Source organism: Salmo salar, chromosome 01, assembly GCF_965601325.2.
Source record: "Salmo salar chromosome 01, fSalSal1, whole genome shotgun sequence".
Classification (NCBI taxonomy): domain Eukaryota; kingdom Metazoa; phylum Chordata; class Actinopteri; order Salmoniformes; family Salmonidae; genus Salmo; species Salmo salar.
In genome coordinates, this window is record NC_138291.1 from 77,526,848 (window position 1) to 77,550,181 (window position 23,334).

The 23,334-nt window shown below is 42.6% G+C and overlaps 2 protein-coding genes across 4 annotated transcripts in view; one reads left to right on the forward strand and one right to left on the reverse strand.

Annotated features, from left to right (window-relative positions):
• pdzd7a (PDZ domain containing 7a) overlaps positions 1–15,839 on the forward strand; it is a 46,728-nt gene extending 30,889 nt beyond the window's left edge. Inside the window, exons 10-16 of the mRNA XM_082967622.1 lie at positions 2,452–2,543; positions 2,835–2,926; positions 5,705–5,773; positions 7,531–8,058; positions 8,134–8,232; positions 9,710–9,810; positions 13,929–15,839. Coding sequence (XP_082823748.1) covers positions 2,452–2,543; positions 2,835–2,926; positions 5,705–5,773; positions 7,531–8,058; positions 8,134–8,232; positions 9,710–9,810; positions 13,929–14,072 — 1,125 coding nt within the window. The 3' untranslated portion in view covers positions 14,073–15,839. The remainder of the gene's footprint in view (positions 1–2,451; positions 2,544–2,834; positions 2,927–5,704; positions 5,774–7,530; positions 8,059–8,133; positions 8,233–9,709; positions 9,811–13,928) is intronic.
• Positions 15,840–16,302: 463 nt separating this feature from the next.
• LOC106613059 (leucine zipper putative tumor suppressor 2 homolog) overlaps positions 16,303–23,334 on the reverse strand; it is a 105,781-nt gene continuing 98,749 nt past the window's right edge. For all 3 annotated transcript variants that reach the window (XM_082976860.1, XM_014214942.3, XM_014214950.3), the window contains one exon: positions 16,303–23,259. In XM_082976860.1, the coding sequence (XP_082832986.1) occupies positions 22,972–23,259 (288 nt within the window). In that variant the 3' untranslated portion in view covers positions 16,303–22,971. The remainder of the gene's footprint in view (positions 23,260–23,334) is intronic.

Below are 23,334 nucleotides of genomic sequence, written 5' to 3' on the forward strand. Positions count from 1 at the left end.
GCTACTCTCTCACCTCTTCCAGGCTTTTGGTGGAAGGACAATGGTGGACAATCCCAGCTAACAACAAATGTTCCTACACCTTCAGAGAATGTTCCCTTAAGAGTCTAATTAGGTCATTACCTAACGTCTTCATAGGAATGTTTCAGTGATGTGCAAGGACTGTTTTAAGAGACCATTCCCTTAATGCCACACATAACTTACCCAGAACGTGGTTACCATGTTCTCAGAATACAAGATATTAATGTTCTAGAAACGTTTCATTGGAACTTTGCGAGAACATTCCTGTGTCATGATTTTATGTGGGTTAGAAGAATATTCTATCGATGTCCCACCAACCATTCACAGAACATGGTTTCCATGTTCTCCAAATGTTCTGGACACTTCATGGGAACGTTGCAAGAACTTTCCTGTGTCCAGTTTTCTGAGGGTTAGGAGAATATTCCATCAATGCCACACCAAACACAGAACATTATTGCCATGCTCACAGAATATAAGATATTACTGTTCTAGACACGTTTTATGGGAACATTGCAAGAACATTCCTGTGTATCAGTCGTCAGGATGTCACCTGATGGTTCCAAAGAAAAGCTTAATTACACATCACTCCTAGTTACTGTTGTCAAGCCCAACAAGTTCCTAGTTGTTGAACCACTGATCCATTCACAGCTCTTTGTCTGTTGGCAAGGTTAGTACAATGCTTTCAGAATAAATTGTTTTCAACTTACATATTTGACACACTTTCACATGATTACGTTGTGCATATTAATTTATTCATGGGACTCCAATCTTCTTGATATGCCGCCATGTCTGTGTCAGTTACCAGTTAACCCAGCAAACAATAATGAATCATTGGGATGTCCTTGGGATGTCACGAAATGGTCCCTTGAAGTCATCAGGACATTGAGTCATGGTCCCCTAGAGGTTTTGTCTACAGTATTTCCCTGTTGGTCCTGGGGTTGTCCCTGAGGATGTTTTCAGGATGTTCTTGGTACGTTGTGTCATGGCCCCCCGAGGACGTTTTGTTTTGTTCCCGGTTTGTCCCGGGTATGTTTTTTCAGGACTTTCTTGGGATGTTGTGTCATGATCTCTCGAAGGTCCCCTGAACGTTCATGGGCCGTTGTGTCATGGTCCCCTGGAGGTTTTTGTCCAGTTTCCAGTTTGTCCTTGGGACGTCACCTGATGGTCGCAAAGAAACGTCCCCCCCCAACACACCCTAGTTTCATTACACATCGCCCCTTGTTACTGTTCCCAAGCCCATCAAGGCCCTGATTGGTGAACCGTTGATCCAGTCACAGCTCGCTGTCTTTTGACAATGCAAGGGGGACACAGACAGCTTTTAACTTACATATTTGACACACTTGTGTATGTTTATTCATACTGTAATTGAATATTATTATTTTATATTCTGAAAGCATAGCAACCATGTTCTGTCTATGTTTGGTGTGCCATTGATGGAATATTCTCCTAGCCCTCAGAAAACTAGACACATGAGTGTTCTTACAATGTTCCCATGAAACATGTCTAACATGTTATATTTTGAGAACAGTTGGTGAATGTTTGGTGTGCGTTTTGTTTGACATTAAGTGAATGTTCTTCTAACTTTAACACCAAAACATGCTAAATAGTTTCTCAGGAGGTTTTTACTAACATACATAGAATGTTCCCCCAACTAATGGAAAACTGGACACTCAAACATAAGGGGAACATTATGGGTAACATAAAAAAAAACGTTCTCTCCCTAGAATTGTTAGCTGGGGTGATTTTATTTACAGATGTAGGATCTTAATTTGAGCCAGTTTGTGACAGCAGAAAAAGAATCCTGCAGCAACAGGAAATGTGAATTATTATGTGGATTATAATTAATAGACATTTTTGTAGGGGTTGATACGTACATTTTTCGTTAGGGCAAATCAAGTCTGAAACTCAAATACACTACATGTTGAATTTCCTATCTGCAACAAAATAGTGATTAAATTAAGATCCAACATCTGTATGACAAGAGTCAAATATCGGCCATCATCTGATCTCGCTCTCCCAGTCTAGTGATATTTTTTGCTATTAGACAAAAGGGTTAGCGATATGTGTCTGATATTGTATGGATGTTTTTAAATAAACAATGCTTCTGATGGAGCTCCTCTCTCTCTCCCTCTATCCATCACACTCACTCGCTCTACTCCTCACACCAATATGATCAACTCCTCAGCTTTTCCTTCAAAACTCTGCAAAAGCTATCAGGGTGGCATCATCTGTACCTTGTCTCAAATCCACACAAGTGCATAGGGAGTAGAGGGAAGGGAATAGGGGCTTGACCTAGGGGTACATTTTTTAAGATGAATACTGTGAATCTTCTCTCACCTGTCTAGTTTTTTCAGATGTAGGAAAGGAAAACAACGTTATTTATTATAGACTACTAAGATGAACCCTCTCTCTTTCTCTCTCTCTCTGTATCAGTTTATGTTGGAGTGTGTGGTGGAGGATCTAGTACACCCTCTACTGGCCATACTGGACCGACCTGAGAAACTACTACTGATACGAGAGATCAGGTGTGTGTGTGTGCACGCGCGTGTCCGTCCATGCGTGTGTTTACATGTGGTGTGTGTGTGTGTGTGTGTGTGTGTGTGTGTGTGTGTGTGTGTGTGTGTGTGTGTGTGTGTGTGTGTGTGTGTGTGTGTGTGTGTGTGTGTGTGTGTGTGTGTGTGTGTGTGCTATATGCTAGTGTGGTTAATGTACTCCATGGTGTGTCACTACTACTGATACGACAAATCAGGTGTGTGTGTGTGTGTGTATCTGCGTGTGTAGTTCCTCTCACCAAGCCACTCTCTGTCTCTTTCCAGGATGCTGATCCCTCCTACAGAGCTGGGTCGTTTTGACAGTATTGTCATGCCCTTCGAACTGGAGGCCTACGACATACTGAAGAGCCGCTCATGTAAGTACATCAAAAAGAGTCGGGGCGCCAGTCTGTTTCTGCCCTAGTGCTAACTCCTTATAGAAGAGGCAAGTGGTAGCGGGAGGAGGTAGGGAACTGGTCTGTCTGCCCAATATAAAGTATCAAAACTGGCAGAGGAACAAAAATAGCATAAATAGGAAAGTACAGTTGAATACATTTAGGTTGGAGTCATTAAAACTCGTTTTTCAACCACTCCACAAATTTCTTGTTAACAAACTATAGTTTTGGCAAGTCGGTTAGGACATCTACGTTGTGCATGACACAAGTACTTTTTCCAACAATTGTTTACAGACACATTATTTCACTTATAATTCACTTTATCACAATTCTAGTGGGTCAGAAGTTTACATAAACTAAGTTGGCTGTGCCTTTAAACAGCTTGGAAAATTCCAGAAAATGATGTCATGGCTTTATAAGCTTCTGATAGGCTAATTGACATCATTTGAGTCAATTGGAGGTGTACGTGTGGAGGTATTTCTAGGCCTACCTTCAAACTCAGTGCCTCTTTGCTTGACATCATGGGAAAATCAAAAGAAATCAGCCAAGACCTCAGAAAAAACATTGTAGACCTCCACGAGTCTGGTTCATCCTTTGGAGCAATTTCCAAACACCTGAAGGTACCATGTTCATCTGTACAAACAATAGTACGCAAGTATAAACACCATGGGACCACGCAGCCGTCGTACCACTCAGGAAGGAAACGCATTCTGTCTCCTAGAGATGAACGTACTTTGGTGCGAAAAGTGTGAATCAATCCCAGAACAACAGCAAAGGACCTTGTGAAGATGCTGGATGCTGAAAACGAGTCCTATATTGACATAACCTGAAAGGCCGCTCAGAAAGGAAGAAGCCACTGCTCCAAAACCGACATAAAAAAGCCAGACTATGGTTTGCAACTGCACATGGGGACAAAGATCGTACTTTTTGGAGAAATGTCCACTGGTCTGATGAAACAAATATAGAACTGTTTGGCTATAATGACCATCGTTATGTTTGGAGGAAAAAGGGGGAGGCTTGCATGCCGAAGAACACCGTCCCAACCGTGAAGCACGGGGGTGGCAGCATCATGTTATGGGGCTGCTTTGCTGCAGGAGGGACTAGTGCACTTCACAAAATAGATGGCATCATGAGGATAGAAAATTATGTGGATATATTGAAGCAACAGCTCAAGACATCAGTCAGGAAGTTAAAGCTTGGTCGCAAATGGGTCTTCCAAATGGACAATGACCCCAACCATACTTCCAAAGTTGTGGAAAAATGGTTTAAGGACAACACAGCCAAGGTATTGGAGTGGACATCACAAAGCCCTGACCTCAATCCCATAGAAAATGTTTGGGCAGAACTGAAAAGGCGTGTGTGAGTAAGGAGGCCTACAAATCTGACTCAGTTACACTAGCTCTGTCAGGAAGAATGGGCCAACATTCATCCAACTTATTGTGGGAAGCTTGTGGAAGGCTACCCGAAACATTTGACCCAAGTTAAACAATTTAAAGGCAATGCTACCAAATACTAATTGAGTGTACTTAAACTTCTGAACCACTAGGAATGTGATGAAAGTAATAAAGCTGAAATAACTCACTCTCTCTACTATTATTCTGACATTTCACATTCTTAAAATAAAGTGGTGACCTAAGACAGGGAATTATTACTCGGTTTGAATGTCAGGAATTGTGGAAAACTGAGTTTAAATGTATTTGGCAAAGGTTTATGGAAACTTCCGACTTCAACTGTATACCTGTTTCATTTCAGGACCAGGATGTTGACAGCTGTGCCATACAGATTGCAAAATAGCTGGGAAGAGATTTTTGATGTACCGATTCCATGGCACAGGGTGTTTAAATTGATATATAAAATAACACAAGATTATTGTGCAGAATTCTTGCCACCAACAAAATGTTAAATATTTGGGGCATGCAACCATCGCAGCTCTGCAGATTTTGTTGCGAGGATACAGAATCAATTGACCATTTTTTCTGGTATTGCCCTCAGGTAGCCTGTTTCTGGTCTCAGGTTCAGGAATGGCTAAAAAAGCATAACATTATTCTAAAATTGACCCTAGAAATAGCATTGTTGGGAGATCTGGAGAGACCTGGTCAGTCAATTGCTAATATACTAATACTCTTAATAACCTGTGGATTCTATTCGATTAGATACATTCAAATTGTATGTTAAACATCACAGCATAGTTAAAACATATATAGCGCGTAGAAATCAGAAGAGGGTGGCCAGCGGAGATAGGTAGGATGGGCAGAGGGAAGCTGGGGGTTGGGATGTGGAACTGGAGACAAGTGGGAGTGGAGTTGCTGGATGGGGGATAAAATGACGGTCAAAGGTAAAAGTCAAAATAACCCCCCCTCCAAAAAAAAATATGTTTTGAATGACTGTTACATCTAATGCCTGTTTGCCTCAGGCTGAGGTACAAGCAGGTGCTTGTACGCATGTACATAAGCATTCAAACGCACACATGTGCACACACTCGGACACATACACACATGTAAATAGTGCCATACATGCACTCAAACGCATACAGTCGGCCTTGCTGTTTTGATTTTTGTTGTCCTTGATGTCTTTTGTTTGTTTGCATTGTTGTTTTCCTTAATTGTTCTCTTTTGTTCATTTTGTTGGCGCATTGGGGGACAGTGGCTTGGTGGTGGGAAGGGGTTGGGGGGAGTGGAGGGAGAGTTGTTTTTTGGGGGGGGATAATGTTTTGTATTCTAGTATTGTATGTTCATATCTTTGTTGCGTTCTCGTCCTCAGTGAGGTCTCCTGCCCTGCGCTCTCCTCGCAGTGGAACCCCTCGACGACACCTCATCATCCCCATACCAGGTATCTGTGTGTGTGTGTGTGTGTATTGCCCCCTCATTCCCCCATCCCTCCCTCTCTCTCTCTCCCTCTCTTTGCCCACTCTCTTTCTCTAACCGCTGTCCTCTGCCTGATCCCAATAGGATATTATATAACCAGAGAACTTATCCTCCCCCTCCTCATCTCTTCCTGTGTCTCTTCTTCTTCTCCTCTTTTCATATCTCCTCTCGCCTCCCTCTTTTTCCAGTACATCTCATATCCTGTCTGACTGAAACACCTGCTCAATATCCAATATCCATTTCATACACATGTAGCACACACACAGGGCCGGCCCTAGCGTTTTGGTGGTCCCTAAACAAAATGTTGTTGGGGGTCCCCCCACCTCGAGGTCAAAACCTTTTAGTGGCCCCCGTCTTGACGGCAGAAAGGGGGAAAAAAGTATGTTTTAGAGTTAATTTCCAGTAATTCAACACATTTTGCAATGAGGTGCAGAGAAAATGATGCAGTTTCAAAGCAAGTTTGCTGCAATTTTACACATTTTGCCATGGGTCTGTGGGACAAATTCGCAACATGACAGACCATTTCCTGCAATTCTACACATTTTGGCAAGGGCCGGAGAGAAGATTTAGATATATTCTAACAAATTTCTTGCAATTCTACACATTTTGCCATAACCTATGCCATGTTAATATGATATTTGCGTGAGAGTGACTAACAAAATCAATGGGGGACCCCTGGAGGTCAAGGCCCCTGGGCATGTGCTCTTCGTGCCTGGTTGATAACTCAGCCATGATTACTACAAGTTTAGATAGCTAGCTAAACTAACTGACTAAAAATGTTAGCTGACATGCATGGGCTAATTGAGTGACTGCCAGTGACTGACACAACAAAAGAAAAATGGCTGATGCAGAACAACATTTTGAAATTGCACATTGCGTATTCTACTACTATAACCTTTTAACAGTAAGACCCTGACTGAGCTCTTGAGACCCCAACTGAGCCGGGGGCCCTAAGCAACCGCTTATGTCGCTTAGGCCCAGCCCCGGCCCTGCGCGCGCACACACACACACACACACACACACACACACACACACACACACACACACACACACACACACACACACACACACACACACACACACACACACACACACACACACACACACACACACACACAGGCCTGTGTCAGATGACTTCAGTAGGAAGGCTTGTATTACGTCTCTGTGAGAAACACAAAAGCCAGAGAGGAGCAGTGCTAAGTCATAGACATGCGTGGGCTGACTGCATTGAGCCTTTGAAGCCTTTCTCAAACTTGACCAATTCAAAAGTCAGACACAGTGCATGTGTGTGTGCATACCTTAAAAGCTTCTCAAACTCTCTCTCCATTCAAGAATAAAAAACGCAGAGCGAAGGCATTTTCTACCTCCGCCACAGAAGTAAATGACACCAGCCATCTAGCACACAGAGGTGAGGGGTTAAGGGGTTGAAAGGTCAGCTGACTCCACCAGGGCAGAGGAAAACGGACATGTCAAACACAGCCAGTGAGTTCTGACAGGTCAGGGTGATGACCTCCGATAGAGATATGAAGATTGGGCCCTTTGGTGAATGGACTCCATTTTGTAAACTCCCACACAGTGTCACTGTCAAACAGACGGTTGACCAGTGCTAGGAAGGTTTAGAACTATAGTACAATACAGTGGGTCTTCTGGGGTTGAAGGGAATGAGTGAGTGTCTGTGTGTGTGTTAATATGTGTGTGATAACATGTATATTTCCTCTCCAGACTACCATGGTGGTTTCCAGCTTCAGCCAGCCCAGGACTTGGGGAGAGACCGTCAGTTGATGGAAGACCTAGAGAGACTACGTGTGTCTGGCCTCCAGGATGGTCTCCTGCCCCCTTCCCGCGCTTTCTCCCCCCTCTTGGATGTCCCCGTGGACAGCTACACCCACCACACCCCCCGCTCACGCTCTCCGAGCCCCTCACCCCCCAACTGGCTCCTCACAGAATCCCCACACACTACCAGACGCCAACTCCAAACCAACCACTCTCCCCATAGGCGAGACAATGGTTTGTCCCGGCCCCGGCACTATGATGAGACCTCATTGCTGTCGGAAGATACCACTCCGGAGCGGGGGCGGTCGCCGGTGAGGAACGAACATAATGGAAGGGTTAGGAGGGACCAATGGGAGGGCGGCCCTGAGAGGAAAGGAGGGATGGCCGAGGAGTACATGGAGGTGAGAGTACACTTACCCCCCAGGAACATTCAACCCACCCTGGCTCAGGTGCTTGAGGCCCCCCCACAGGACCGAAGCCCCTCAACAGGGAGGGAGAGGAGGGGACAAGGGCAGAGAGGGAAGGTGAAGCAAGTGAACAGACTTTCGCCAGGACGGTCGCAGAATGGTCACCATGGAAACGCAACACCTGTAGCCATTCAGGAGTATGAGATCACCACGGTGACCATCTCCAAAACGAAACAGTCTCTGGGTGAGTAGGCCTATTCGAGAGTCGCCAACTAATCTGCAGCCTGCTAGTACTCTACCTTACCAGTAGAGATCAGTGTTATTACATAACAATGGCCCTGTATAAAATAAACCCCTTGTAAGGCTGTTTACAAAGTGTAACACATCTGATTCAACTGCCTTTTTTTGTTGTTGTTTTTTTTTTACATATCATTTTATTGGATATCACCCCCAGCTCTACAGTCAACAAATGCAATAAATTCAATAAATATGGCACTTTACAAAACAAAAGCAGTTCATACGTTCTCATAGATCATCATATAGTGTTACAATCCTAGAATATTGGAAGGGAAGGTGCACATTTTCTAAGATTTTCGTAAATGCTCAAGTATATACTCACACATACTGTACATGTACATTCACTGCCTTCAGAAAGTATTCATACCCCTTGACTTATACCACATTTTGGTGTTACAGTCATTGCAGGCAATCTCAACGCTGTGCGTTACAGGGAAGGTGGTACCCTTCCTGCAGGCTCATCCTGACATGACCCTCCAGCATGACAATGCCACCAGCCATATTGCTCGTCCTGTGCGTGATTTCCTGCAAGACAGGAATGTCAGTGTTCTGCCATGGCCAGCGAATAGCCCGGATCTAAATCCCATTGAGCACGTCTAGGGCCTGTTGGATCGGGGGGTGAGGGCTAGGACCATTCCCCCCAGAAATGTCTGGGAACTTGCAGGTGCCATGGTGGAAGAGTAGGGTAACATCTCACAGCAAGAACTGGCAAATCTGGTGCAGTCCATGAGGAGGAGATGTACTGCAGTACTTAATGCAGCTGGTGGCCACACCAGATACTGACTTACTTTTGATTTTGACCCCCCCTTTGTTAAGGGACACATTATTCAATTTCTGTTAGTTACATGTCTGTGGAACTTGTTCAGTTTATGTCTCAGTTGTTGAATCTTGTTATGTTCATACAAATATTTACACATGTTAGGTTTGCTGAAAATAAACGCATTGGACAGTGAGAGGACGTTTATTTCTTTGTTGAGTTTATTTCACATGGTGAAATCTCTGAGCGGGTTCCTTCCTCTCCAGCAACTGAGTTAGGAAGGACGTCGTTGTAGTGACTGGGTGTATTGGTACACCCTCCAAAGTGTAATTAATAACTTCACCATGCTCAAATGGATATTCAATGTCTGCTTACATTTTTTAAAATTAATTTATAAAAATGTCTAAAAACATAAATCTACTTTGACATTATCGGGTGTTATGTGTAGGCCAGTGAAACCAAATCGCCATTTTAAATTCAAGCGGTAACACAACAAAATGTGAAAAACTCAAGGGTTGTGAATACTTTCTGCAGGCCCTGTAAATACCCCTATAAATACATCAACTAAGTCTTGACTGAAGACTAGGATTACTAGTTGATTGGCTGGAGCAAAAGCCTGCACCTACACCGGCCCTTTGTGGATAAACTCTCTATCTCTGCTCTACAGGTATCAGTATCTCAGGTGGAATGGAGTCCAAGGTGCAGCCTGTGATCAAGATAGAGAAGATCTTTCCAGGAGGAGCTGCCTCTACCAGTGATGTTCTGAAGGTAAGCTTCTTTAGGAGCTCACTGTAATATTAGGGCAGCTCATGTTTTAATCAGAGCTGAGCCCGATAAAACAGGGTGAGTGTTTAGCAGTTTTGGTCTGTGACATTTGTAAAGGGCACTCTAGTTTGGTCTTGTGTGTGTGTGTGTGTTTGTGTGTTTATCTCCAGCATGACTGATGAGGTACATGGGCTGGGCCAGGTAATGTACGGGTAATATGACTCAGCCAGAGTGTATTAATAGAAGGGAAGAGATATTGAATGAAGCAGGGGGATGAGGTCGGAGGTTAGAGGTTACAGTGTGGTGAAGGGGGTAATGTCTGAGACAGCCCCTAGCGATCTCTAGATACTAGGTCAAAGCTTCAAAATCAGGTGTGTTTGTGGGTGTGTTGCTGCCGTGAGCATATCAGGTGACAGCACTTCCCAGGTTCGATAGGGCCATGACTCGAGTGTCAAACACTCTGGGGATCTGGTGTCGGCTAAGCCTTTCAGTTTCCATGAACTTCCCCTCTGAGTCCCCCTCTCTCTCTCACGCACACACACACACACACACACACACACACACACACACACACACACACACACACACACACACACACACACACTGACATGCATGCACTCAAAAACGTGACAGAGACCTTCGTGAAGGAGAGGAAGGGAAGGACAAGGAGGGAGAGAATTGTTTGAGAAAGAGAGAGAGAGAGACAGACCGATATAGACGGAGCTAGATGTGGTTGGTTTGCTCTAGCCCCTTAATTCCTAGGCATAGCCTGATAGCCTGTCCCTAACTTGTGTGTATCTGCCACACACTGAGAGCAGGGGGAAGAAGGATTACTACACCAGACTGACTGTTCACACACATCCCGTCCCCTTGTTCCTGTCTGATAACCGCCTATCTTTAAGCTAGCCACCAGGTCTGTATGTGTGTCTGTGTGTGTGTGTGTGTCATGCTTGCTATTGCCCCTGCTTGACGGTTTTGTCTAGCAGGGATAGAGCTTTTGTCAAAATTGACTTTTCGTAGCAGGTTAGGAGAACTTACGCAGCAGGTTAGTGTAACAGATGTATATCGTACTGTCCTTGCGTTGTGTTTTCTCCTAATAAATCACATCAGCCAGTGGTCCCAGTTGAGCATCATTTATTTCTGTTGTTAAATGGGAAACAGCACGTTAGTTGTGCAGGGCTTAACGATATTGATGGCTGTCGATGGCAAAATCTGTAGCATGAAGACAACTGTGTTAGCACTGGGCTTATGTGACCATTACATTGGTGTATGCTAGCTAACACACTTATCAACAGCAATCATATACCAAAGCACATCACAGAAAGCCCCTCAATCCCTAACAGGTTCCATATACCCACACGTATAAATCAGTAACGTACATAAAACAGTATTCAGAACGAGACCTACCCCTTGCATCACATTTTCATACTGGGAAGACCTGACGTTCGCGATCTCCCCCTATCTGCAAGCAGGGCCAATCACAACACACCTTATTGTCATTAGAGTTGAACCAACCAATAAGAATGCTTGAACATTAAAAACACATTTCTTTGGAGGCAAGTGGAAACATAACCAACCCTGTTACATTAGGAGCATTAACATAGCAGGTTAGGATAATTATATTACCCTTAGGAAAAGGGTTAGGGTTAGCTAAAATGCAAAATAAATCAACTTTTGACGTCAGCTTGACAAAAGCTGTATCCCATCTAGACATGAAGTGTGTGAGTATGCATGGTTGACACAAGGTGTGTAAATGAATGTGTGTACAGTGTATATCCGTGCCATGTGCTAGTTACTGCTCTCTCTCTCTATCTATCCTTTTCATCTGTGCTATTAGCTGAGATCCCCCATTAGAACACCAATCTGCTCAGTAAGATCGCTGCCCAGCAAAAAGGGGACGTCCTGTGGACATTCAGCGACATTCCCGTTAGGTCCCTTAATGCTCAGTAAGATCGCTGCCCAGCAAAAAGGGGACGTCCTGTGGACATTCAGCGACATTCCCGTTAGGTCCCTTAAGGGTTTCGGTGCGATGCTACCCCAATGAAGAGGTTCTAAGAACTCTGCGTGATCGTTCTCTGGTAGACCTTTGTGTAGTTCCCTGTAAGTTACTAAGACGTCACTGAGGGCCATGTCAGGACCTTTTTAAGACATTTTCCAGGGCTTTTATTTAACTATTCTTTAGGACGTTGTGTGATGGTCCCAAGCGAATGTTCTCTAGGGGACTTTTTTGTAGTTCACAATTTGTCCCAGGATGTTTTTAGGACGTTCTTGGAACGTTGTGTCATGGTCCCCTGAATGTTCTTGGGACGTTGTGTCATTGTCCCCTGGAGGTTTTTGCCACGTGATGGTCCCTGGTGTAACAAACCACTATAATTAAAGTAATTAGATGCCATGGGGGTTTTAAGGTAAGCTGTTCAGCTAAAATAGTGTAAAAATCTTTTATCAATGAATGCACAACCTCTAGATTTGGGGTATGCTGATCTTTCTGCTGCACCACAAAGTCTGTAGAAGTTCAGAAGTACTCTACACATTCAGCACCTATAATACATCTCTGCCCTTAGCAAAAGAGTGCCATTTTCTTTATAGTTATCTTTTAAACTGACATTTGTGTCATTGATTTAATTTACTTATTTCAGCAATTTGAGTTTGTGTTTTTTGTATAGTTGTCTAATGTTGGTGGGGCGTGTTATTTTGTTTTAATGTTACACCTGAATTGGAATGCTGTGAACCAAGAGGTTGTGAGTTCAATCCTAGTTGAGGACATGTTAAGTAATAATTAGTGTAGGAATAAACATACACAATTTAATCATGTATTTTAACGTGTATCAACAATTATGTAAGTAGAAAACAGTATGTTAATAGCACTCTGGTTCACCGATCAGGGCCTTGATGGTCTTGGCAACAGTAGCAAGGGGTGATGTGTAATGAAACTAACTTGCGCGTGGGGGATGACGACGTTTCTTTGGGACCATCAGGTGATGTCCATGGGACAAACCGGGAACTAGACAAAAACATCCATTGGACCATGACACAATGTCCTGACGACTTTAGGAGACAATTTTGTGACATCCTGGGGACATCCTAACAACTGATTATTGTTTGCAGGGAGTGTCCTCAACAGTACCCTAAAAACTAGATGATTACACCATTTAACCTGTCCTAGTGTTCTGGTGTTGCTCTCTCCAGAAATATGGCCTGGAGTCTGGACAGTGATCCACTACCACCACTGCCTAGAAATTAAGAGCAATGCACATAGCTGAATAATCCACATGAATAGGTTTAAAGTATAACAATAACTAACTATTTGCAATTTAGATACTGTATTTGTAATGTCAAACCAGACTACAATAGAGAGATCTAATTCAGTAGGGAGGACCATTTAGTGGATGATGCCTGTTGGTTAGAGAAAGAGAGAGAGAGGAAGCCTAACAAATAACATCCATAAATGTTTACCGAAGAGGATGAATGACATTATGTCTAATATTCAAAATGACTTGTATTCATCTACTCTACTCTAACATTTTTTGATAGTGGCATCACGGGAGGAAGGCCATGAATGTTTTAGGTCAATAAACATTATGAAATATTTTGTTGAACAACAGTTTCATGAGGGGAGATGTTCCCGCAGGTGCCCTGCTTTGGGTAAGATTGAGAAGAGACCTTGTAGTCTCACATACCTCTGGCTTTGTGATTGTGTTGTAGCCATTCAGTGGGGTTGTGTTGTGAGTGTCAGCCAGGTGCATCCTCGGTGTGCACTGATGACATCACAGGAACTTCCTCTCCTCGGGGTTCTAGAACTCGGCAGTACTCTCTTCTCTTCCTGCAGGAAACAATGCAGGGGGAGGCATTAAGTGTGGTTGGTGTGTGTTTTCAACATAACCTTGAGCTTCATCTACTGGGATATGAGTATGGAGATTAGAGAAAAAGACGCTAAGTGGGAGCCGAGGTCAATGCACAGTAAGGATGTGTAGGCCTATGTGTGTGTATCACCTCTAACCCGTATTTGTGTGTGTGTGTGTGTATGGTCTGTGTGTGTGATTGTGTGTGTGTGTGTGTGTTTTGTCTATGCATGCATATGTGTGTGTGTGTATGTTTCTCTCTTTGTGTGTGTGTCTCTCTAGGCTGGGTATGAACTGGTGTCGGTGGACGGTGAGTCTCTGCAGCGTGTGACCCATCTTCATGCGGTGGACGTAATTCGCCGGGCATTCAGCAACAAGGCCAAAGACTCCATGGTGTTCATCGTCAAGGTCCCCAAGGGGCCCTAAGAACCCCAGAGCCCTGCTGACTAGCCCACTGTCAGGCTTACACAAATACTACAACCTCAGTACTACAGGCCTGTCAAAAAGGATGCTCCGAGGTGCAGTTCACCAACCCACTTTGTCTGGAAATGGAAATGAATGAAATGCTGGTGTTCAAACCAGAACGTTATCAGATACAAGTATGTGGATTTACAGAAGAGGAGGATTCGTCTGGTGCAGATGGTTCGGAATGGAAGGGAATGGTCTACTCACAGAGGAGAGGAAGGTACCTCTGACACTGACCAATACGCTTGCTTCTCCTCTAGGGCAAAAGGGACAATGATTCCATAGAAAACAGGAAATACTACTAAAACAAAGATTGGTAACGTGACATGTTATGTTGCATCTGCAGTCGACATGTGGGTCTACTGTGCCTACTTTGAGTATAATAATGTGATAAATATTATTTATCAAACATAGACTGGATTATATGTATCCCTTTTGTTATATTAACTTATATTGTTAGCTAGCGTTGTTAGGAGTCAGCAGCTATAGCAATCATATTAACATAATGTACTGTAGGTAACTTCATCATATTAACATAATGTACTGTAGGTAACTTCATCATATTAACATAATGTACTGTAGGTAACTTCAAGGGAAGGAAACTTTATTTTGTGAAAGCAAGAGAAAAAAACATGCAGGCACGCACGCACGCACGCACGCAGACTCACTCACTCACTCACTCACTCACTCACTCACTCACTCACTCACTCACTCACTCACTCACTCACTCACTCACTCACTCACTCACTCACTCACTCACTCACTCACTCACTCACTCACTCACCAACCCACACTCTCACCACTCGCACGCAGGAAGTATAACCCTCCCTATACACACAGTTCCAGGGACAATTTCAGTTCACCGGGGTCCTGCCAGAGAGAGATTACTGTGTCCAACGTCATGAGATTTATAGTCCAGATTAAGCCTCTGTATTATAGTTGTGGTTTAGTGGATGTCTAGGGGATCAGTACAAATTGCAGCTCTGTTTAAAACTGTATTTCTGGCAAACAGAGTTCATGTTTCTGGAGCAGGATGCCACTTTAGTTGCTTGATTACGTAGGCTTGTGGACTGAGCCTGAACAGACATGTGGAGGAGATGGAGGAAAACCTAAATGATGTACAGGATGTGAGGACCAGTGGCTTAAACTAAGGCTGGGGGGAGAGAAGTTGGGAGAGAGGCGGAGGGGCTAGGACTGGGGTGAAGAGAGAAAGGGTGGGAGAGAGGGACTGCCTGGGCCAGGGAAAGAAGGGCTGGCACGACAGGAGGTTGGTGGCACCTTAATTGGGGAGGACGGGTTGGTGATAATGACTGGAGCAGAATAGGTGAAATGGTATGAAATACATGGTTTCCATGCGTTTCATGCCATTCCATTGGCTCTGTTCCAGACATTATTATGAGTCGTCCTCCCCTCACCAGCCTGGCACAGGAACAGAGGGGCAGGGCGAGACGGGGTAAGACTTGGAAAGATAGGCTAGGGCTGGGAGAGAGTGGGAGAGAGGGGCTGCATGGATCTGGGAAGGGTTGATGAAGGGCTGGTGTTAGGTCAAGGGTTAATATTAGGTTATGTTTAGGTCCCTAACTCCCTGGAATCACCAGAGTGTACCACACATAGTTCCTTACCTTTATGAGCGGCAGAGGGCCTGAGAGGTGCTTACATATGACTTGCTGCAGGGCTAGGGCGTCTGGCTGGTGACAAATGCTGCGGTAAAGCTCAATGGCAGTATGGTCGGATAAGCTTCTGTTATTTATATATATGTATATGTGTATATATATATATATATGTATATGTATGTATGTATATGTGGGTGTGTGTGTGTGTAATTAATCATAATAAACATGTAATAAACATATAATAAGGTACATCCAAAATGTTTTCAGAGCTATCATATTAATTTATCACAATAAATGTTTGTTTTATTGACACTTTACACCGTCTTTCTGTCTCTCTGGATCGTGTAATATTAATGGAAGTAGCTACAGAAAGTCGTTTGGTTGTCAACTGATAAATATGAAGGGGCAAATCTTCACTTCCACTTAAGTCAAATTTTCACTAAGGCTGAGATCAATTTTTTCAATGGCAATTGCAGATTGTGAACATTTGAGGGAGTTTGGATTCACCCCAAAAAGCCTTCATCACTTCAGAATAATTGTTTTCACCAGTGTAAATTCCAACAACCATTACTCCATGGTGACATTTTGTATCTTTAATTAAAAACAAACTTAATTTTGTACAATAAATTTACAGCATGAAAATATACATGACCATGGATTAATAAAGAAACAGAACACCTAAACACACTAAAATATAATTGTATACTTATGCACACTAAGGAAGAAAAGAAACAAGACAAATACAAACAAACGTGTTACGTTGCTTTGGTCTATAGTCGCAGTGGCTACATTTGAAATATTTATTTTCGTCTGAGTAAAGGACTAGAATGTCACTCAATGTAGAAGTAACTGCCAAAATAAAGGAAACACCAACAGTCTTAATAGGGTGTTGTGCCTCCACGAGCCAGAAGAGCTTCAATGCACATTGGCATAGATTCTATAAGTGTCTGGAACTCTATTGGAGGGAAAACGCTGGTGTTTTGTTGGTGGTTACACAATCTCCGCTCCACAATCTCCCATAAGTGTTAAATTGGGTTGAGATCTGGTTTTCATGCTCATCAAACCATTCAGTGATCACTTGTGCCCTGTGGACAGGGGCCTTGTAATCCTATGGGGGCATAGCCATGGTAGCCAAAATAATGGACTGCCCAGCATTTTTATACATGACCCTAAGCATGATGGGATGTTAACTGCTTAATTAACTCAAGACCCACACCTTAGCACCTACTTTCAATATACTTTGTATCCCTCATTTACACACGTTTCCTTTATTTTGGCAGTTACCTGTATGTCATTTTCAGTTAGATACTGACTGTATTTACACAGAAAATTGTTATTATGGGGTTATGAAGAAAAGTGAGAAATGTGGAAAGGGGTATCCAGAGTGCACTGTGCTTTCACCGAGGGGGTTCCTCACAGTTAATTTAGTCAACAAAAATAAGAACTCAAATATTTATCAAACACCTACTTTTTCAGTGGCAGTTGACTAGACTATAACTGACTAAATAAACCAGAAAAAAACTATAACTAAACCAAAAAAAATATTTCAGTTGCCTAAAACGAGACGAGACTAAATGATCTCAAGTCTGACTACTAAGTGGACTGAACAATAGTTTTTAGAACTGATCGGTGGTGGTGTTCGTGATTCCTCATCACTCAGAAGTTATGTAGAATGTTTCCCAGTTGCTTTGAATGTTCAAAATTACAGTGTAGGAACACTTTTAAAGCCTCAAAGGAAAGGATTATCCAACTATCAAAACAACTTGAGGGCAAATAAATCTGATTTTCCCGTTAAGACACAAGTCACTTGGCCAGGAATCAGATTTGTATCTGACTTCAAACCACCTGCGAAGGTGGTTTGAAATGTGGCTTGAATTATCAGATTCCATGTGCTTTTTGCCTGTTCAGACTGCAGGAAAAAGAAAAGATTGGATATGCAAATAGGATTTAAGTCATTTCAAACTGCCAATGTGAACATGGCTTAAGAAAACGGCTTGAGAGATTACCGCTCAAAAGATATGACCCATAATACTGACGCTACGATTTTTCTTTCTATCATGCATTGGCGGGGCGCATTTAACATTCATAAAGCATATCGCGGGCCGTTCTAAAACTAGGACCGGACCATTAACCATTTATTTAGACTACACTTTGTTCAGTCATGTTACCTCATTAGCTAGTTATACCTACCAACCTGGGCCGTGTTCAGCAGGACGGAACACTCTGGTAGGCATGTTTGTTCTACATAGCACATTTCTATCTGACATGTTGAATAAGGAATAACGTTGGCTCTATTCATGGAATTTCTATTTGCAACGTTCAACAAAGTTTTGCAACTGAACGTGGCCCTGGTAACATTACCAGTAGCCTATGCAAACATTTGGTAGCATAGAAAGAAAGGAAAAGGAATAGCAAACAATTTATTGAATAAATTCATCTTGACACTACACTACCTCTGACTGGGTAAATAACTTTATTTTGAGTGGACCCAGTGACTCAGACTTGAGCACTTGGACCAGGACTCGTGACTCGACCATTGGTGACTCTGACTTGGACTCGAGCACAGGGGACTTAGTTGGGACTTGATTAGGTTTCGAGGTTTAATTAATCAACTACATCACTGGGCAAAACAGTCATTAGCTCCCTCCCGTTCGAAATCATTACCCACTGGGCAAAAACTGGTTGAATCAACATTATTTCCACGTCATTTCAACAAAAACATTTAATGTGATGAAGTTGAATCAATGTGGAAAACTGATTGGATTTGGAAAAAGTAATCAATGTAAGGAAGTGTCGTCTTTTATCCTAACTTTTATCCTAAATCCAATGACATTACATTTTATGTTGATCTCACATTGAATTCAGGTTAGTTGACAACTCAACCAAATGTAAATCAAAAGTAGACGCTGAACTGACGTCTGTGCCCCGTTCTACTTTTGGACATCAATGTGGCTGCGGCGTCTGTGGAACGTTGATAACAATGGAAATGACGCGACCGAGGCCAGACAATTCTTATATATGTTTGTCATATTTCTGCTGTTGGGATGAGAATAGGATTTTATGCAGAAAAATATGTTGGTAGGACAAGGCTGTGTTTGTTTGTGCACATGGAAGTCAGTGATTTATGTTTACTATAGGTTAATGAGGCAATAAAAATGTGACGTAACTAAATGACTAAAATGAAAGGGCATTTAGTTGACAAAAATGGACCACTGTTTTTGTCATTTTGTCAATAACTACACTAAATCATTATTGAAATGTGAATCAGACTTAATTATATTTAAGTCAAAATGACTAAATCTGAAACAGAGTGCCAAAATGAACACTGGGGTCCCTTTCAGTTCACTTTACCAGTGCTACTGTACTGTGTTAACCATTACACCTGTGCTACTGTGTTAACCATTACACCTGTGCTACTGTGTTAACCATTACACCTGTGCTACTGTGTCAACCATTACACCTGTGCTACTGTGTTAACCATTACACCTGTGCTACTGTGTTAACCATTACACCTGTGCTACTGTGTTAACCATTACACCTTTGCTACTGTGTTAGTCATTACCACTCGGGGGCTCCCAAGTGGCGCAGTGGTCTAAGGCACTGCATCTCAGTGCTAGAGGTGTCACTACAGACCCAGGTTCGATTCTGGGCTATATCACAGCTGGCTGTGATTGGGAGTCCCATAGGGCAGCGCACAATTGGCCCAACATGATCTGGGTTAGTTGTTGGCTGTGGTAGACTGTCATTGTAAATAAGAATTTGTTCTTAGCTGGCTTGTCTAGTTAAATAAAGGTTCAATTTAAAAAAATACACCTGAGCTGCTTTTCCCACCTGACTGTGTTACAGATGATGGTACATCCACACTGGAATATATGTTCTATTCCTCTCTTAAAAATACATCTTGAATGTTGTAAAATGGTATCCTTGTAGACCTATACGACTAAATTGAAGATGAATGTTTCTACCATATGTGATGAACACATTTTTAGTTGAGATATTATTTGGATGAAATGCTTTGTGTGTTAATAAGTGTAGTCTGAAGATGACAAACACAACGAAGACGATGATATTGGGTGATATAGATTATAATGGCCGCCAAATGAAAACGCAATCGCATTGAACAAGGATGACCATTAATGTGCTGACCAATGTGAACCTTGGCTAAAAGCTGGATATTTCCCATATTGTTGTATGTTTGTTTAATCATAATGCAGCTTGATCAAGAACAAAGAGTGGAGTTTGAATCGTGACTTTTTTGTTTGTTCAAGATGATGTAAAAAATGTTTTATGCATGCAATAGATGTTCGTGCCACTCTTTCCAGACCCTTTCCAATTGTGTTTAATCATCTCATTGGTATATGTGTGGTACTGTAAAGATATATAGAACTCTTTATTATACTTTGTACATTAAACCCACAATGGTACTGGTGTTACCACAAAATATCTTCAGGTGCTATATAAAAAAAATATTCATCATCATCATAGATCATATTGATTTCCATTTATCTGTTAGATTCCTTTTTATAAACTCTGTTTACCTCTCTAATATAAAAGACCAGAGCTCTAGTTTAATCCCTTCTTATGAGGAAGCACAACTGAAGACTCCCATATTTATCTATGGTTCCCCACATAGAAATAGAATTACATTCTATTAATTATATTTCTATGGCAGTGGTTGCCAAAATGTTGATATAACCACTGTAACAGTTCCATAATGACCTGGTTGTCATGCCTTAGGCTAATACATCATGCACTGTCCAGCACAAACCCCTACATCAGGGATCATCAACTAGATTTAGCCGCAGGCTTAAATTTTCTTGAGCGGATGGTCAGCGGACTGGTACATAATTACAAATAATTTGTAGACCGCAAATTGACCGCAAAATGCCCAAACATATATATTTGACTAAAACAATAATTTCAAACCTTGTTTACATTTGTATACGATCACATGTATCTATTTCACTATTATGCATGGGAATACTTTGGAACAGATTTCCAAAATTAAAATCACCTGGAGCTGATTTGCTGGTGTTTTTAGTCGTTTATGTCTAACAACATTTAAAAAATATATAATTTGAGATATATATATATATATATATATATATATATATATATATATATATATGTGTTTTCTTTTGCTCAGAAAACTTGGGAGGCCAAATAAAATCACTGCCAGTTGGGGAATCCTGCCCTACATTACCTGGACCGTCCTCTCCCAGACTTTGACAGACAAGGGAAAGACATGCAATTTTGCCATCCACATTATCTAGATGTCAGTGAGTGAGCCTCACAGTCACTGGCCAGAAGGGACAGGAAGTCTAGGAAGTGTTATTTGGCTTTTTGATGAGAAGGAGTGAGAGGGGGGGGGGGGTCTAGTAATAAAAAGTAAAACGTTAGAAGAGTATTCACAGTCCAGCGTGTACAACAGTGAGAGGCCAAGGGAGGAAGGAGCAAAGTACAGTTGAACAGGGATGTTTTGTTGGTTTCACTGTGATACCATAAGGAAAAGCGACACCATATGCTCACTGATCCAAGACGGCTTCATAACAGTCCCAGCAGCCAATGCAGCATCGATATCTTTGACGGGCAGCTTGAGTTGACCAATTAAGGTTTGTTTCTTTCTCTGATATGAAAGTTTGTGCTGAGAGAGAGAGAGAGAGAGAGAGAGGAGAGAGAGAGAGAGAGAGAGAGAGAGAAGGGCAGCGGTTGTATGTGCTGATATCTCCCATGCTAATCACTGCCTCATAGTGCTACATGCTTCTATTTGTGTCATTCACACGAGAGAGGTTGTAGAGAAGATACAATAGGGTGACTATTGATTGGCTTAAAGAGAGGAGGAGCACAACACAGCACTCACATTAAGCCTTTGATGTCTTCTTTTGGTTTTCTCTTCCTTCTCACCACATTTGGGGAGCTGAGAGTCAATATCAACTGACAGATATGGTTCAGCCAATGACAGAACAGAATGTTGACATTTTAGCAACAAGCAGCCAATGATAGAAATCCAGGATGTTTGAAGATTCCATGAACAAGGAAGAGTGTAGACAACAGTTCCTTTCTTAGCCAGTGCTGATAACTGAACAGTTGCATTTGCTATTTGTGCCAAGAGTCCTTATACATCCCATCAAAATACTACATAGTCTTTCCATAGCTGAGAAAAGACAAGGTTGTGGCTTCCAATTCCACCGAATGTAAACCCATATTTCAGTGGAGTATTTCTGGTCCTTTCCGTACTACTTCTAGATGAGTTGCTGATCCATTGAACACTGTATATATAACATTGACAACACAAATTGTGAAAGTGTTATTACATCATTGCTTTAGTGCAAAGGTGCACAAAGTCCTGTGGACGAACGGAAACACAGTTGAGTGGTGATGATGTCATCGTTATAGTAATGTCATCATTATGTGCTGGTGGTCAGGTAGTCACACCTGTGTGCTCCATACAGATGTGATTATACTTGACTTGATTCTCCCCTTTGCTTTCAATACACTGATTTGAGTGGCACCTGCTTGTTTCTCAAGTCAAAAGTCATAATATATGTCCAACAGAGTGCTGGTACTATAGCTGGGCAATCAAACCCATGTGAGGAGGCAAGGAGGATGTGTTGGTCTGAGGGTGAATCTTACTCTGGGGAGGAAGACACTCTCAACTATTGAGATACACACTAACCTCTCTTTTAAGTCTGAATAAAGATGTGATGGAGTCTTTTCTGACTGCAGGTAGTCAGCTGTTCCTGTGTGGTCCAGGAGGAGGGTGCATCCCAATGTCAAGTGGAGCGGATCCACCCTTAAACAGAGATGCTCCCTTAATGTCCATGACAGCAAACGGTCCATAGAGAAGTAAAGAGTGCTTGTACTGTGGTTAGGGGAATATGTTCAGATATACCCTCGGTATTCTAGATGCACATTTCAAATGGCACCCTGTTCTCTAGCCAAAGTTAGTGCACTACATAGGAAATAGGGTTCCGTTTTGGATGCAACCCTCTCAGTAGCAGTGATGGGGAAATCAGATCATTTCAGGGTGCTGGTATTAATAGTCATGGGGGCGAGAGGACACCCATGTCTCTAAATATCAGGAGATGCTACTGTCGGAGCTAGAAACACAAGCATTTAACATCTGCTAAACACATGTATGTGACCAATACAATTTGATTTGATTTTGATATCACTGGGGTTAGACGACGTCCCTGTCTGGTCTCTAAATCTCAATGGGGCGAGAGGACACCCCTGTGTTGTCCCCTCTAGATCTCAGTAGCGGTCATCTCCTCAAAGTGGATGTCGTTGCTGCCGCTTTGGATGTCGTAGTCCTCTATGTCTCTGTTCTCCAGCTCTAGACTGAGCTCTCTCATCACCCTCTCCAGATCTCTGTTCCTCCTGTACATCTGGATGTAGTTCTGCTGCAGCTGCTTCTGGTAGCGGATCACCTTTTCCTTCTCCTCCTGCCAGACCCTCCTCTCCTCCTCGAACCCTCCCAGCTGCTCCTCACTGCTCCTCCTCTCGTACATCAGCTCTGCCCTCAGCCTCTCCACCTGACAGAGAAGTGATTGATTCATTGATTGACTGAAAACCAGCAATACACAACAGATCAGTGCAAAAACAAGTAT